This window comes from Sciurus vulgaris (genome assembly GCF_902686455.1).
Source record: "Sciurus vulgaris genome assembly, chromosome: 5".
In the NCBI taxonomy this organism is placed as follows: Eukaryota; Metazoa; Chordata; class Mammalia; order Rodentia; family Sciuridae; genus Sciurus; species Sciurus vulgaris.
Genome location: NC_136465.1, coordinates 53,600,503 through 53,618,551, shown reverse-complemented (window position 1 = coordinate 53,618,551; position 18,049 = coordinate 53,600,503). Strand labels below are relative to the sequence as shown.

At 37.7% G+C, this 18,049-nt stretch overlaps 1 protein-coding gene across 1 annotated transcript in view; it reads left to right on the top strand.

Moving 5' to 3' along the window:
- The window catches only part of IDO2 (indoleamine 2,3-dioxygenase 2), a 60,659-nt gene that overhangs the window by 37,771 nt on the left and 4,839 nt on the right, over positions 1-18,049 (top strand). The window contains exons 8-9 of the mRNA XM_079142170.1: positions 9,617-9,668; positions 17,296-17,444. Coding sequence (XP_078998296.1) covers positions 9,617-9,668; positions 17,296-17,444 — 201 coding nt within the window. The remainder of the gene's footprint in view (positions 1-9,616; positions 9,669-17,295; positions 17,445-18,049) is intronic.

Sequence of the window (18,049 nt, the reverse complement as noted above, 5' to 3'; positions counted from 1 at the left end):
CCTGAATCTTGTTTCACTGAGTGATTCTGGGAAAGGAGAGCGTTCACAGGAAATGTGACAGGAGAAGGGAGAAGGTGGTGCTGAGCTTTGCGCCTTGCATTAACCAAATAAATATGTTGGTCATTTAGATGCTCTGCACTAGTAGAAATCTACCCCAAGTTACAGGATTATATAGTATTTCCAATTGACTTCCCTATTATACATTTTCTATTTTCATTTTTTCCCCATTTCCTTGCATCTTAACTTTAAAGTCCTCATGGTCACATCAGTAGGTCTCTTGCCAAACCAGCTCCCCTAGCTAGTGAGATATAGTTTAGTGTCACCAAGACGCCTTGAGTTCATTACTCAGGACAGGACTGTAACAGACACAGTGCAGGTGCCTTTGAATCTTATGGATGAGCACAGAGAGTAGCTTTGAATGGCTTGAGAGTCTGCACGCGTCACAGTGTGTGGTGCAGGAAGTTGACTCTCCTAATGTGGGACAGAGGTTTTTCTAGCCACTTCCTAAGTCCAGAGCAACCCTCTTTCTTTGCTGTCATAATCATCCTCTGCAGGAGGTCTGGTGGTTTGGGATGTTCCCAGGAATAGCCTTGTTTTCCCTAAAGATGAATTTTCCCACACAGTCATTATTGGTTTTAAAGATTTTACTACCACTCATGTTTATCTCTATGAAGAAATAGTGAATATATCTGTATTTTCCAAAGATGGCCACAACATTCTCCCATGTCATTCCATGAGCTCCTCCTCAATGTGATCTGACACTTCTGTCCTCCAGAGGGGGAGAGTGTGTGTCTTCTGCTGACCAACACAGTCGAGGGAAAAGCTCCTGATGACTTCTGAGGCAAGGCTAGAAAAGGCAAGGCAGCTTCTGTTTTGTATGTGGAGACACCATGTAAAAAGTTCAATGCCCTTGAGGCCACCATGCTGAGTGAGGAAAAAAAAAAACACACACACACACACACACCCAGAAAGCTGTTTCAGATGGCACCTGACGCAGGAGAGAATGATCCTTCCAATGATTCTAGGTCCCAATATCAAGTTCTCCTCAGTCCTCAGGTCTTCCCAATGAAGTCCCCAGACACTATGAAGCAGAGAAAAGCCATCTCCACCTCATCCTGTGCAGAAACCTGACCAGCAGACTATTAATGCCACTAGGTAGAGAGTAGTTTATTATGCTGCAATAGGAACCATGAAAATTGTTTCAAAATTAAAGCTGCAAGATTTGAGGAATAACACAAATTTCTAAACAGCATCTCTGGTTTATCATTGTTAACTTTCTTCTGCATAATAAAACTGGACTGGATTTCTTGTGACTTTCAGTCCTCAAAGTGAAACTTACTAACACTTCTTTTAGAGCCCAACTGTAGCAAGTGTCAGGTACACTACTCCTTTCCTCCATGAATACTTCCTTTCAAGGCACGTAGGTCTATTCATGTTCAAGGCAGAGTAGAAAATGCCCTTTGTAAGACTTTAGTTGGCACTTCAGAGAGCTAACATGCTATGCATCCCAAGTCACTGGGCCTCTGTCTATCTTTACAGAGTTCGACACAGTGCTTATTACTGACTATAAAACCAGGTTACTCTATTTTCATGCTATGCCTCCCCATAGGAGTCCATAACAGTACTAAAATTATCATATTCATCTCAACTTGTGTTCATGTGCTCATGTCAACATTGTGACTCTGCAGGATCCACATCTAGCTCTTCTTTTGAATTGGTGGATTACACAGTGTTCAATCAGGTGTGAGCTTTGCAATCCATCAGAAAAATAAAGTGTTTTCAGATTTTCAAGCACTTGGATCATTTACAGACATAATATTTGCCATGTTTATTGATGGCCCCTGTTCTCTAAGAGTTAATTTTCTCCTTAGAGAAGCGAAATGATAAATTTCTCTCCAAGAAGCCATAGCAAATTTTTGCCTTTATTTTCTTCTGAGTCAACAAAATTTCTGACTCCTGCCTGACCCCTTGGCAGCTTTAATAATTTTTCTCTAAATACTCATGTGGAGGCAAGATGTTTCCTTCTAACGATTTAGTATGTGCTTTGAAATTACATTTTCTAAGTAAATCGGAGCTAAACTGTAGTGTGAGCTTCTATTTTTTTCTGATTTGCTCACTTAATTTTGTCAAAGGAATTTTCTGTTTTAATTTGTGAACTCATTTTGTCTAAACCTCATTGGAAAATAACACTGGCATTCTTCTATGTTAAATTCCATTTATTGATAAAATCATGTTAACATTTCTAAAGTTTGTCTTCACTCATGGGTTAGTTACACACAGTCATCAGAATATATCAAAGCCATTGAACCACCAACTTAAATCCAATTTTTATTTATCTTTTAAGTCCAATGTTATCATGTTTATGGATTAAGTCTAAAAACAGACATCTGTATACACACACAAAGCAGCTCACAAAACATTGAAGATTTTGGTCAATCTTTACAGAAGACTTCTTAGAGACATAATGATTTAAATTCCATATCTTATATCAAAACTACTTAAAAATCTACCATGATTATTATAGTTTTACACAGTTATAGTTTACTTTATTTACAAACTTTTAAAATCTTCATTCCTTTGTGTGTGTGTGTGTTACAGGGGACAAGTGCTTAACCACTAAGCTACATCTCCAAACTTTTTAAATTTTATTTTGAGGTCCAATGTTGCTAAATTGCCCAGGCTGGCCTCAAATTTGCTATCCTCCTGTCTCAGTCTCCTAAGTAGCAGGTTACAGGAATGTGTGTCACTTCCCCAGCTTGCTTTTCACTCTTTTGTACATATTTCTCTCATCTGAAGAATATCTTTCAGGGTTTCCTCTAGTGAGCATCTGCTGTTGCTAAACTATTTATTTATTATTTATTTGGTAGTAGGGATTGAATCCAGGGGCTTTCCATCAGTGAGCCACATCCCCAGCCCTTTTTTGTATTTTTATTTAGAGACAGGGTCTCACTAAGTGCTGAGGGCCTCGCTTAGTTGCTGAGACTGGCTTCAAACTTGCAATCCTCCTGTCTCAGCTGCTGCGATTGCAGGTGTGAGCCACTGCACCGAGCTAGATAAACTCTTTCATCTAAAATTCACCTGATTTTTCTTTATCTGAAAAATAGTTTTGTTAGCAGTTTTATTCTTTTAGATGTTAAAAGTATCAGTACAATGTCTTCAGGTTTCCCTTATCACTGTTGAGACATAGCTCTCTGTTCATCTTTCCCCCGATTGCTTCTCACAGCTTCTCTGTGTCCATCTAACTTCATTGGTGATGGTTGTTTGCTCTTGTTTCTTTTCTTTTTTTCAATTGGCTCTGTCAGTTGGTTGTCATTTTTTCTTGTGTGTTTGAATTTCTTTTAACTATGTAATGCTGATTATCCATGAAACAATACGTGTAAGCAGTGTTTTGGGACTAGGATAAAGAAGCATTTCATTTGGTTCTTCCTGGTTTGGGGGAACACTGAAATCCTGAACCACCTTGATTCAAATCTGGCAAACAAGGACCCATCTACCAATCAGGAAGTTGCACTTGGGCTAAAACCAAGCAAACTGTGGTTCCAACTTTGCAGGCACAGATTTTTTTTTTTTTTCTTTTTTAATTTCGTTTGGTTCAGTACCAAGGTAACTCTCATTTTGTCTCCTGTAGCAAGCAGGAGTGGGGAGAGGGGTTGTGTTTCTCACTGAACTTGAGGATATTGACATTTGGAGCTCTCTGTTTAGTATGCAAAGCATATCATGTCAAATTTGTCACCATGGTTGGAACCAAGTCCTTGCTTCTGGCCCCATTATACAGAGAAGCCACTAAAACCAAGCCCCATTGTGTCAGAATTGGACAAAGTGACTTTGTCACTTAGTCCCTGTTTCCCATTAGAGTTCTGCCTGGAAATTCCTTGCTGCTGCCACAGATCTTGGATGACTTTCAGATTTTTTATATTTTATTCACAGTTTTTTGTTGTTTACAGTATACAAGATAAGTCCAAGTTATGATAGCACTCCATTGTATAACTGGAAGTCTCTTTCTTAACTATCATTCATATCTCTTTCTTCATTTGTTTTCACCACCAACTCTTGCATGGACTTCTGCAGTACTCTTTGAAATCCTTTCCCTCATCAACTTTTACCTGGTCACAACACCCTGAGTGAACTTTTAAAGTGTAAATCAGGCTGTATCACTTTTGATCTTAAGATTCTTAGTGTCCATGAGGTCCCTGTCCCAGACAGTGACCGCTAACCACATGTGGCATTTGAATACTTGAATTTGGTCATTATATTTGGGAAACTAAATTTGGGGGTTTAATTTAAATCTAAAATTTAAAAACTGAATCAGCATAAAATAATGTTCAGTTAGATGCCCTTTTATTATGACAAAGGCCATATTTCACCTGGTTATTGAAAATGTGGCAACCCAAACCAAGTTGATCTGAATGTGGAAGAATGATTACTGGAAGTAGGAGAGGGTGTGGGTGGAGAGGCTTGGCTTGATGGGTGCATGTGGGTATTTGTATGTAAATATCACACCAGACTCCATTAATATGTATAATTAATTCATGCTAACTGAACATCAACTAGTTAATAAAAAAATATAAAATTTAGCATCTAAATTAAATTCATCGTAAGTATAAAATAGAAATGTGAAAGTATGTGTACAGAATTATTACCAAAAAATCTCATTAGTAATTTTTATACTGATTACATATTGAAATGATAATATTATGGATATTTGGGGTTAAGTAAAATATACTATTGATTTTAATCTTACTTAATTTTTTGAAAGGTTACAATTAAACTTAAAATTCGAAATGTGAATCATATCACATTTCTATTGAATAGTACTAGTTTATCCCAGGGATAAAACCCAAATCCTTAACCTTTTCTCTAAGATCCTTTTCTGAAGTGATGATGGAAACAAGATAAATGAATGAGACATTAAAAGAAAAGAGTGAAGATTGTCAAAGTTTGGGTATCAAATATGTATGTATAATTTCAAATCTGGATAATAAAAAAAATCATGATGCCTTTGGTAAAGATCCCTCATTTGGTGGATGGAATCAAGTTCTGCTTGGTTGATTGGTTTTCAAAGTAGATGGGGATTACACAGGAAGGATGCTAGATTTACTTGGTGATTTCTTACATTTTGCAATAATTTTCTCAGATTTCGGACAATGGTTAGTGGTCATTAGAGATCCAAGTGGTTTGGGATTTAAGAAACAGTGAAGCAAAAGGAACAACTAAACCAAGACTCTGCTAGATGTTAGAGTCAATTTGTGAGAAAATTATGACTCAAACTGTATTGATAGCTTAAAAATTAAAAAAAATACACATATATACATCTTCAAGAGATTGAGAAGAACAGTCAAAAATAAGCTTTGCAACTTTTGCTCAATAACCAAAGAGAATATTCCACATATGTTCTATGGAAGTCAATAAAATTAACAAGGGGAACTGGCATTGGGAGCAAGATTGTCAGAAAAGCATACTGTTTCTTCTAATCCTTGTTGTAGTTCTTAAATTTTGTACCAGATGCATGCATGATCTAGTCTCAATAAATTAAATACTTTCTTTAAAATTAAAAAGGGAAAATATATTTTTAAAAATACTGGTTAAACCTAATGATGATGGTAAGACATTCAGTGGAGTTACATGGTTTTACAAGATGTAGCTTGGTGGTCAAGACCCTGGAAAGCAGAGTTTAGCCTCCAAGAGTGGATCGCCCATCCTCCAAGCCTCACCTTCTGAGTTGGCAATAGAGCATTGCCCGAATCACATTTCTCAGTGGGATCTTGGTGTACACTCATACAGCATGACAACACTGCAGTCATTCTGGGTCTGTGGTTTTTGTGGCCTTGACCCCAAACAAGGATTTTTCTGAATTCTGTTTTTAAAAGCTTCTTCCCAGTGTAACAACCATTATCTCTATTCCTAAAAAGCTTAAAAAGGATGTTTCCTTGGTTTATCCAATCATCATCATCATCATCATTATCATCATGCTTATAAAAATTTTGTTGAGATGCCTGTAAATTGATCACAACCAGTTATAATATTTTTTCTTGAATTTCACCTAGGCTTCAAAGAGAAAGATACTTAACCAATATGCTATTTGTTTATTTATTTTCAATGCTGGGGATGAGACCTGGAGCTTAGTGGGTGCTAGGCAAGCACTCTATCACTGAATTACATCCCTGACCTTCTGCACATTGCTGAACAACAGAAACACTGGAAGATATTTAGCCAAGCACTGAATGGACCCAGGAATGGTATCTGAGCAGAAGTGTTAGTCCACAATACCACTTTCTCACTCTGTTAGGAAATCACTTGAAAGGGGTTTTAGGAAGTACCCTTCTCAGCCAAAACATACACATTTAATCTGAAAACACTATGTTGGTAGAGGAAGAAATTATGTACTTGGTATCCTTTGGATTTTGTTTGGAATAGTCCCCAGATAAATCAACTGGGTGTTAACAACAACAACAACAAATAACACATTTAGAATCAACTCTAAACCTACTAGTAAACCTTATAACTATACTGTGATGGGTCCTAGGTTGTTTTCTTTAAAAAAAAAAGGAAAAAATATTTAATGTTTAAACAATAAGAATATATGTGTGGTCTGTAGCCCAGTTGTGCTAAAACTAATGGATAGATAAAGCAAGATACCCGGAAATGGCATGTGATACACAAGGTTTATTGAAAACTGCTTACAGTGACATCAGACTGGATAGATAGCACCTTCATCCCTCATGATGCTTTGCCAAAAAGTAGTGTCTCCGTTGGTCAAGGCACTTTTTCTAGAGGTTGTTGACTGGATGAGTGTTCATCTTTCCATAGCGGCCTGTTCTGCACCAGTTCCTATAGGGACAGGGGTTTTGTAGGTTAGGTTACAGTGAGCTCCTTAGATTGCTCTGTCCCATTTGTATGACCAGCATCCCAAGGAGCTTAGTGTACATGCAAGAAAGCAGTTCCTGCGGATTTGCCCTAGTTTCCAGTGCATGAGGGAACTAGTCAGTGTTCTTCAAGATAGTGCTTATCTGGACATTCCAGTCTGGGCCTGCATTCATTTTCCCTTGACTTGGCTAGGTTCTTGGGAATGAAAAGTGGCATTTCAGGGACATGATGTTTTGCTGATCTTCTTTATTCAAGGAGGAAACAACATAAAAATGAATATATAGAAGAAGAGTAAAATAAAACCCTCATGCCCCACTTCCAACTTAAAAAAGTGGACAGTTACCTAAAACTGTGAAACTTTAAGAATGTTTTCTTTCAAATTCATTTCCCCAAAACATTTTTCTTGTTGTCAATGTGTGAACTAATATGTTAGTCATTTTCTTTCGTTTCTGAAAATTTTTTCTAAGAAAATATTCCATTACCGTACATGATTTTGTTTTATATGTTTATGAACCTTATATAAGAAGAATGAAGATGTATGTTTGCTTCCTGCATCCTGCCTGTTTCACCAAGCATTATCCTTGTTGGTCATATAGATGTAGTGCATTGTCGCTGTTATGTAGCAACTTTTTGTACAACTAGACTATAATTTACTTATTTCTCTGGGTTATTTTGTTTGATTGGGTTTATTTGTGTGTTTGTTTTGCTGTTAAAAGCAATGCCACTACAAGTATTCACGTCCATACTACGGGTGTCTGTACATAAGAGTTTCTCTAAGGTAGATAGATGCCAAGGAGTTGAATTGCCCAATGAGAAGGTACATACATTTTTGATTTTGCTAACTAGCACCAAATTACCCTCAAAGTGCTTGTAATAATTGAAAACCTACCTCATCAACATTTAATATTGTCAGTTCTATTCATTTACTAATTCATTTCACTTATTTCTTCGGTTATTTATCTATTTGGTTATTGCCTGATAGATATGAAATAGTGTTTCTTCATGTGTTTATTTGGATTTTCCCTCATTTCTGGTAAGTTCACAACTCTGTTTCTGTCTCTGTCCCATATCTGTATGTGTGTGCATGTGTGTGTGTGTGCACCTGCACATTCACACAGGGAGGGACTTAACAGTCACATCTATTTTTTGTAGGATATGTGTCTTTCTTCACTTTTGTATTGAATTTCACTTTTATTGATTTTTTGTACACTCTGATGGCTGTTTTTTTTAGTTATATATATATTGTGACTTTATAAGAAAAATTTCTTACAAAGTTATATATCACATGATTTGACATATATCCACAAAGAAATATCTTCTTTTTCATGCATTTCTTCTCTTAGACATTGGATTTTCTTGTCTATGGTTATGGTATATAAAGATTATCATTTTATTTCTAATTTTTAAAAATTTCTTTCAAATAAGGGACAGTACTGAATGAAAACATTGATCCTTATTTAGTTCTACTCTTTAAGAGTTATTTTTAATATTTTGCTGTTAAGTATAACATGTATGTTTTTTGTAGATTTCCTATATCAGTTTAAGGATGTTCCCTTCAATTCCAAATTAGCTGAATTATTTGGTTGCTTTAATCATGTGTGAATTTAAAAAAAAAAAAACTACTACAATTACGTTACCTCAAAAATATGTTGAAATAATCATGTGACTCCTTTCATATGTTAATTTAGGCAAAATATTAAATTACTGCCAATCATTAGTGCTTTAGCAGAAAAGTCATATATAGTACTTAGCAATTTGGATGAGGACAGAGCACCAAACAGGGAAAATCAAGAAGTAGGACTAAGATAAAAACCCAGCACATGGGTATTGTTATGTATGAGAACAAGAATGTGATATCATCAAGGAACATTTGAACCCTTTGATACCAAGAGACTAAAGTATCACTTACCTGAACCCAAGGGGCTTCATAGGAAATAGAGATGCGAAAGAGATGGAGGACCAGAGACCATGTATGATGGTAGAAAAGAGAAACTGATGATAGGGAGATCTTATTGGGCCTTGTTAATAGATATTTCTTTTGCTCTCAAGAAACAAAATAACATAGAAATTTGGATAAGATAAACATGTACAAGGTCACAGAATTCAGAGGGGCCCTATTATGGGAAGAAGAGAGAGAAGACTCTTCAAAGCTGATGAAAAAAAATTTAGTAAAACAAGAGGACATGCTTCCTTACTTACCAATTAACAAACCAGTGGAATCAGTTATCCCCAAGCATTGGCATAGATTCAGCAATGGATGCACGCATTAACAAATGCAGTTTAGATCTAAATGAATTTGTATCTGACCTGTTGTGGCAATACTGAGCAATAGATACTCCATTCTTGTGTCCTTTGTTGACTACACGGACCCTCATTGAGCATGGATGGATTTGGCTTCCCTCTCTTGTGAAGCCTTGAGGGGGTGACTCTGCTTGTCTTCCCTTCCCACATTTTCTCACATATCATGCCTGTTTAAAATATTAATTTCGAAGATGGCCCTGTTGTGGTTAAGTAAGGGAAGTTCCATAAATAGAAAAGGCCAGCATATGGAATCATTTAAAAGTTCTGTAAGGGCTGATGAGGGGGACCAAAAAAGAGAACATTCCATCTCCCTCTTGCTGCTACTTCCATTCTGGTCTCTATGCAGATCAGATAGAGGATGTAGCCCCAGGAGAGCAGCAGGGCCCATGCACATGTAACCAATTGTTTTCTTTTGCCTGTAGTAAAGTTCATATTCTGATTGCTTTTCCAGATTATGTAGATCCAGACATATTTTATGCAGTCATCCGGATCTTTCTCTCTGGGTAAGCAAAGTTCAATTGTTTCTCTGCATGAGGTCTCTGTAGCATTTTCCAAATTTATGAAAGGAGAAACAAACAGAACCTTCCTAAAGTAAGAAACTTACCAAGTGACCCTTGCTAGCAAAGTAATCACCTGGATCCACTCTTGGATCAAGGAAGTGAAGCACCATCTGCAAATGATATAAAAGGCTGACTATTTAAGTTAGAGTCTTTGTCTTCCTGTTACATCCATTTGTATTCACTTTTCTTAGAATCCCACTTTGATGAGAGGGTTCTAGTAAGTCACCCACATAACCCTATCACTTATACCCATTCTCTTCCCTTGTTGAAGCAAGTGGAGGTAGATAACAGCATAGAAATGTTGTTCCAAAGTTCCAGGAAGAGCTACTTGGTATGGTTTGAATGTCTTCAACCCTTTGAAATTCCTATGTTGCAACCTAATCAACAAAATGATGGTGTTAGAAGGTAGAGTCTCTAGAAGGTGATTAGGATATCAGGGCTGTGAAAAGCACTAAGACACTTATAAAAAGTCTGGAGAGGGCTGGATATAGCCCAGTACTTTCTTAGTGTCCAGCACTGCAAAAATATTAAAAAATAAATAAATAAATAAGCTAGTCCTTTTTGCCCTTCTGCCTTTTCCACTCTGTGAGAACACAGCATTCAAGGTGTCATCTGGAAGCAGAGACTAGGTCTTCACCAGCCTGATCCTGCGAGTGCTTTGATCTATGACTTCATAGGCTCTAGACCTATGAGAAATAAACAGATTTCTATTTATTTACAATTTAACCAGTGAAAGATATTTTGTTATAGCAACAGAAATAGCCTAAGACATTACTTCTTTTAATCAGATTGCCTTCCTAGTCACATGGACAAAAATTGTGTGTGCATGTATGTTTAATGTTTAAATGGTGGAAAGCATGGTTTCCAGAGTAACTTGAGAGTAATGGGTGTGCAACTTAAGGGCGGGAAAAGAAACAAATAGGTAGATTGTTATGGTTTGGCTATTAAATGTCACCAGAGGCTGTGTGTTGAAGGCATGATAGCCAACCTGTGGTGCTATTGGGAGGTAGTATAATATTTTCACAGTGGGGCTTAGTGGAATGAAGTAGGGATCGTGCCTTTGAAGGAGATATTGGGACCCTGGAAGCTCCTGGTTGCTGTGAGTTGAGCAGCTTTGCTCCACTACACATTCCCTGCCTCTCCATAGGCCTTAAGTGATAAGGTCAAGTGACCATGGACTGGAATTTCTCAAATTATGAGCTACAAATGAAATTTTCTTTCTTATATGTTGATCATTTCGGGTATTTTGTCCCTGACAGAAAACGAGCTAACACAGGAGGGAAGTGTGTGCAAAATGAGTTGAGAATGTCTCAGAAAGTAGGCTTTCTTTGTATCCCTTTGATAGGATTAAATATGAGAAACAAGATCTTTTTTTAAACAAAAGTTTATGCAACCATAGAGAAAGCTTACACTATATACAGAAATAGACTGGGATTTAGGAAACACTTATTCCAGGAAAATCTCTTTGTGCTTCACTTTGCTTTCTAAATCTGTATTCATTTTCTATTTGTCACATAACAAATTACCACAGATTTAGCAGCTTTAAACAATGTACTTTTATCATCTTACAGTTCTGTAGATCTGAAGTCCAGACAAGCTCATTTGGGTTTTCTGCTTAAGATCTCAAAAGGCTGAAATCAGAGTATCTTCTGGACTGGTCTTTTAGCTAAGGATCTGAGTGAAGATTTGCTTCCAAACTCACTGAGGTCTGCAAGAATGCAGTTTTTTTGTGTGTGTCCAAAAACTGAGAACTGTTTTCTTGCAGACTGTGGGACAGGAGTTGCTCTCAGTTTCTAGGGCCTTCTGGATCCCTGAAGTGGCTCCCTCCACCTTGGCAAAACCACCTCTAATCCTTCTCTTCTGCAAGTTTCCCTGACTCCTTTTTCTGCCAGTAGATAAAGAAAACTGTGCGTTTAAAAGTGTGTGATTAAATTCAGCTCACCTAGATAATGCAGGTTAACTCACTGCATTGAAACCAATTAATCAGAAACCTTAATTACATCTGCAAAGTCTCTTCTGCCTTGCCATTTAATACACAACATTGACAAGATATCTCTTAATATTAACAGTCCTAGGAACTAGAGTGGAAATTTGGGGAAACTCTTTTTAGAATATTATGCACCACAGCATCTTTCAAGTGAATATAGAAGTTCTACTTCTTTATGTCAGAGATATTAGATAAAAAAGAACTACATCCTCATGATTAGATGGGCACCAGAGAGTGACTATGTTTTCATTAAAGTAAGTTCTGGGTCAGTGGCACATTTGATCTGTGATCTACATAAATGCTTTCCCCTCAGTTTCTAATCCTCAAAATATTTCCCATCTAACTAAGTGGCCAATACTAAATTGGAAAGGTATAGAATGTTATAGATGGCCAAAACATCTGGACTGTTGAGAATTCCCAATAGGGTTGTCTTGGAAAATGTAAGTTTATTCTTTTGTTCTTGATTTGTCCTATGTTTGCTTTACTATTTTTTGTTATTTCTTTTAAAACATTTTTATTTAGAAGAGTTGAGGGATTTCAAATGTAAATGAGCAGATTCCCTTTAGTTCCCACTCACATTAAATTTCTCAGGGAAGTTAGATGCCCTGTGAAAAAGATGTCATAACAAATTTTGTTGTATAAACTTCCTGTTTTCTTGGAGTTATTAAAAATATGCTACAAAAAAGGCTAAAAATAACTTTGACTACAGAGGTTAAGAAGGAAAATAGTTCCTTTTCTTCACCAAAAGTAGTTTGGGCCCAAGAGTGCTTGTGAGTGATTCTCAGGCTGCTCAGAGAAATCCAATTTCCCTTCCTCAAACGAAACTTACCCTACCTACAGAACATCAATTTTATCTTTTCTCTTTTTGGACCTCCATGCTAGGATTTCTTCTGTCCTTTAATATGATGACTTCAACATATTGTATCCACCTTGGGGCACTAAAGAGAGATTGATTAATGTGTCTTGTTAATTTGAAATATCTGGTAATTCTTTTAAGCTGGCTGGATCTTTTCAAGAAATACATTTGGGTTTGCATATTCTGAATACTTGATACAGATACATAGAATGCTATTTTTTCATTCATTCATTCATTGACTATTTAGCAGTGAGTGCTTACCACATACCAGACACAGTTATACATGCTGAGAATAGAGCAGTGAAGCAAAACACCACCTTGGTTCTGGTTTTAAGGAGGGAGAACAGATAATGAATAAATACAAGGAAAGCAAGTGAACCTAATAAAAGCAAGGATCCTACAATATATGTTGCAACAATAGGCAAGGTGGGGAAATGATAACTAGAATATAAGATATTTAGAAAGGAGTGTTAGGTGTGGTGGCTGAAATGTCTTATTTGTTAATTGTGTTCCAGGAATGCCACATCACAGGTGGCTTTTGAGCATCTGAGCAGACACTTGCAGGAAGTAAGAGAATCCACCCAGATTCCTGTTCTAAGCAAAAGAAATGACAATCGCCATGACACTGTGGTAGGGCCTTTTATGCCATAAGGGAAGAACTGCAGAGCTGGAATGTACCGGGGAGAAGGAGAAAGATTCAAGTGGCAGGAGAGTTCAGGTCACATGAGGGCATGTTGGCCCTTCCTCTCTAAGTGAGGTGGGCAGTTTTGAGAGTAATGGCGTGATCTGTCTTTGACTTCCAATCATCACTCTATCTGCTGAGTGGAAAGTAGACTATTTAAACACAAGGATGGAAACAAGAAAAGTGTCTGAGAAAACATTACTATTATTCAGAGTTGTAGCTTGGACTAGGGTGCCAGTAGTGAAGGTGTTGAGAAATGGCCAGAATCTGAATGTTGTATTGAAGCTAAAGTTGACAGAATTTGCTATTTGGTTTACATAAGGAATTGAAGAGAAGTACACCAGTCTACAGTGATTGTAAGGTTTCTTGGCCTAACCCACTGAAGGAATTCATTCTGTTATCTCCTCTGCTGGGAAGACTGAAGGAGGAACAGGCTTGGGAAGGGAAAGGGTCTTAGGAGATCACTTCAAGGGCATGTCCATTCTGTGGAGATCTCAAGTTGGGGGACATAGGATTCTGAAGTATGGGGTGGAGTCCAGCTATAAGTTTAAATTTTTAAATAGTTACAGTTGGTTTTGTTATGAAACTAATTAAGATCACTTGTGAAATAAGAGTATTGAGAAGTCCAAGGGATGACCTGTCCAACATTTAGAAGTGGTCTAAGATGGCAAGGAAATAGTAAAAGAGATTGAAATGATTATAGGTCATCATCTAAATTACATGAAAATCTGATCAAGTGTGCATGTGTGCTACTGGTTCTGATTATCATCCAGAAGCAGTCATATGTTCAACATTTCTTCTCTACTGAATACCTATTGTTCAGCCATTTTATTAGATCAAGGTCCTGACATCTGATGTCAGAAAACCTCCCATTTAGTTCTTCTGTTATTGAAAGTAAATACAAATGGGGGGAACTAAGATTTAGAAGGATTTGAACAGTTACCAAATAATGAAAAAAGAACTAGGGATTCCACCTCCTTCTTAATAAAATAATAAAATGACTAATATTTATCTAATGCTTCATATGTTCCAGGCACTAGGCAAGTATTATTTTAATTAGTTTTCACAATGATCCAATAAGGTTGATAACTAATATTACTCACATGAGGAAACAGAGACTGAGAAAGGTTAACTAAGCCAAAACTCACAGTTACTAAATAGAAAAGTTCATATTAAAATCTTTGTCTAATGAGAAGAGAGAGCCTACAGAGTGGGAGAAAATCTTTGCCACTCATACTTCAGATAGAGCACTAATTTCCAGAATCTATAAAGAACTCAAAAAACTCTGCACCAAGAATACAAATAATCCAATCAACAAATGGACTAAGGAAATGAACAGACACTTCACAGAAGAAGATGTACAAGCAATCAACAGATATATGAAAAAATGTTCAACATCTCTAATAAGAGAAATGCAAATCAAAACTACCCTAAGATTCCATCTTACCCCAATTAGAATGGTGATTATCAAGAACACAAGCAACAATAGGTGTTGGCGAGGATGTGGGGAAAAAGGTACAGTCATACATTGTTGGTGGGGTTGCAAATTGGTGCAGCCACTCTGGAAAGCAGTATGGAGATTCCTCAGAAAGCTTGGAATGGAACCACCATTTGACCCAGCTATCCCACTCCTTGGCTTACACCCAAAGGACTTAAAATCAGCATACTACAGAGATACAGCCACATCAATGTTCATAGCTGCTCAATTCACCATAGCCAGATTGTGGAACCAACCTAGATGTCCTTCAACTGATGAATGGATAAAGAAACTGTGGTATGTGTATATATATATATATTACTCATCCATAAAGAATGATAAAATTATGGCATTTGCAGGGAAATGGATGAAATTGGAGAATATCATGCTAAGTAAGATAAGCCAATCTCAAAAAACCAACCTAGATGTCCTTCAACTGATGAATGGATAAAGAAACTGTGGTATGTGTGTGTGTGTATATATATATATATATATTACTCAGCCATAAAGAATGATAAAATTATGGCATTTGCAGGCAAATGGATGAAATTGGAGAATATCACGCTAAGTAAGATAAGCCAATCTCAAAAAACCAAAGGACGAGTGATCTTGCTGATAAGCGGATGATGACACATAATGGGGGGTGGGAGGGGTTAGTGTTAGGGTTAGGATTAGGTTTAGGGTTAGGGTTAGGGAGGGGGGCAAGAATGGATGAAGGAAGGACTGTATAGAGGGAAAAGAGGGGTGGGAGGGGTGGGGGGGAAGGGAAAAAATAACAGAATGAATCAAACAACATTACCCTATATAAATTTATGATTACACAAATGGTATGCCTTTACTCCATGTACAAACAGAGAAACAACATGTATCCCATTTGTTTACAATAAAAAAAAAAAATCTTTGTCTGCCTGGATTAAAACCCTTGCTCCTAATAGCTACAGCCTGTCATCATCCTACAGTAGGACTCTTTCCTTCACTCTTCCCATGTGTCCTGCTCTGCTTTCTGTACCTCATCTCCTTCCAGAGTGATAGCATCCTAACTGCAAGGGCCACTATCCTGTTCATCCAGTGATAGCCACAGGACAGCCAAGTCCAATGAAAACAACCCAGCCCCTTATAGCCTTTCTAACCTCAGGGCAGTATTTGAGCAAGCTTGCACACAGCAATCAGAACAGTCTGTGGTTTTTGTATGTGCTTTGTATCCTTTCTCTGTTGACTTAGAAGTAGAGAAAGAATCAGAGACATGGATGTGAATCTGTTACTTAACCTGTTATAACAGGGAAGGTGACTTGATCTCAGCCATAGGAGGTAAAGGTTCTTTTCCTTCTTAGAAGAACAATCTACAAAATGGTGTTCTGAGGAAATGATAAAAGAGATAATTACACATTTAGCATTCAAGTTCTGGTTCCATTATTTCTAACAATATGACCTTGGGAACTTCCTTGAGTCTTTTTCTTTTAATTATTTTTATTTGCTCAATTAACTGTACATGACAGTAGAATGCATTTATACATTTTGATAAATGGAGTGTAATTTCTCATTTTTCTGATTGTACATATCGTAGGGTCACATGGGTCATGCAGACTTTGTTTCTGAGGTTAAAAAAACATCTGCCCTGATCTACCTGCAAGAGGCAAAGTGAGAACATGCATATGAAGGTGCTTGATAAACCATAGAGCACTGTAGGTGCAGATGTACTAGATGAGCTCCTGTCACTATGGTCTTGTCTCACGGTGGAGTCACCAGGTGCACTGCTCACTGGTCAAGACTATAAACAGTCAGACACAGAAAAGTGAGTGAAGGAGATGGCAATATAAAGAGGGACTTAGAGAAGACAATGAAGAACGACAATCCAAGAAGCAGGGGAGGGGAGGAGAGCCCACTTAACCTGAGGGTGACTGCACGCCCAAGCTCCAGTCCTTCTCCATGCCATACCGTTAGCCTCTGGGAAGCCCCAGGGTTGTGTTATGTTCTCTTTGTTGCTGCTCATATTGCCAGAGCCTGCTGTCAACAGAGCAGTTGGTAAAAGCATTTTCACAAAGGCAGGTTATATCTGGGACTGATGGTTTAATGAGACAACTGTTATAGTTGTTATTGTTTCAGGGGAGAGAAAACCTAATGTTTATTCCTTTGAGTGTGTGTGTGTCTGTATCTGTGCGCTGTAAGCATATGTGTGTGTATTCATGTGCATTTGTGAAGATGTTCTTTTATAATTACAAGTATCAGGTCATTGAGGTTCAGACTAAGAGAAGAAGTGAAGAATTTTCCAGAGCCCCTAAATTGTTCTGGTGATCAGTTTTGGAGTCAACATGATGACTGAACTTTTTGAGTAAGTGTCATGCAACCAGTACCAAAGATTTCTCTCTCCACAGCCTTTGCTTCTTTGCAGTTCCACTGTGAGTTATGAAACAGGTCAAGATGATGTGTCAGCACTTACCCTGCAAAGACTCCCAGTCCCTTGCTCCCAAACCACCACTTGTATGTTCACCTTCTTGAAAACTCTCCATATCAGAAAATACATACTTCACTCCCATTACCCACTTCTCCCTGGCTTTTGCTTCTACTTAGATGGAAAGATAACCCAGCAATGCCCGGGGGGCTAATATATGAAGGAATCTCCAAAGAGCCTCTGAAATACTCTGGAGGGAGTGCAGCTCAGAGCTCAGTACTTCATGCTTTCGATGAGTTCCTGGGCATTCGTCACAGCAAGGAAAGTGGTAAGTCAGGCATTTTCTTTTGTTTCTTTCTTTCTTTTTTTTCCCCAAGGGGAGGGTGAACAGAGAGGTGTTTTTCCCAACTGATAAAACCAAGTTTAAATTAAAATGTCATGCAGTCTGTACTTCCTTAAGTCAATCAGGAAACTGTGTGTCTGCCACATGTTACTGTGTCAAGTCAATTGACTCCAGATCTTAGCAGGATCTTGGCTTTCATTTCCAAATCTTAAAACATTGCCGTAATTCCAGCTGTTCTCTGTAATTTTTATTTGGATCCTTCAACTGTAGCTTCCCTTTTCTAAAATGGGGAAATGTGGGATTTGCAGGTATGACATGTGGTTGAGTCTGGAGCCAGTTGGAAATGGGTCTGGGTTCTCCGCTACAGTCCTTCCCCATGGAATGGCACAACTTCCAGCCAAATCCATTTGGACCAGAAGAGGGGGGTCTGCTATTTTGGAAGCTTGAAATTGCTCATTTCCTTTCCTTCCAGCATCGAGCTATGTGCTTAACAGCTGCAAAAAGGCACTTTGTACTATAAAGTTTTCAAGCTGGATTAGAAAAACATGAACAAAACTCAGTGTCATAGAGTCATCTCTATGACAAAAGTC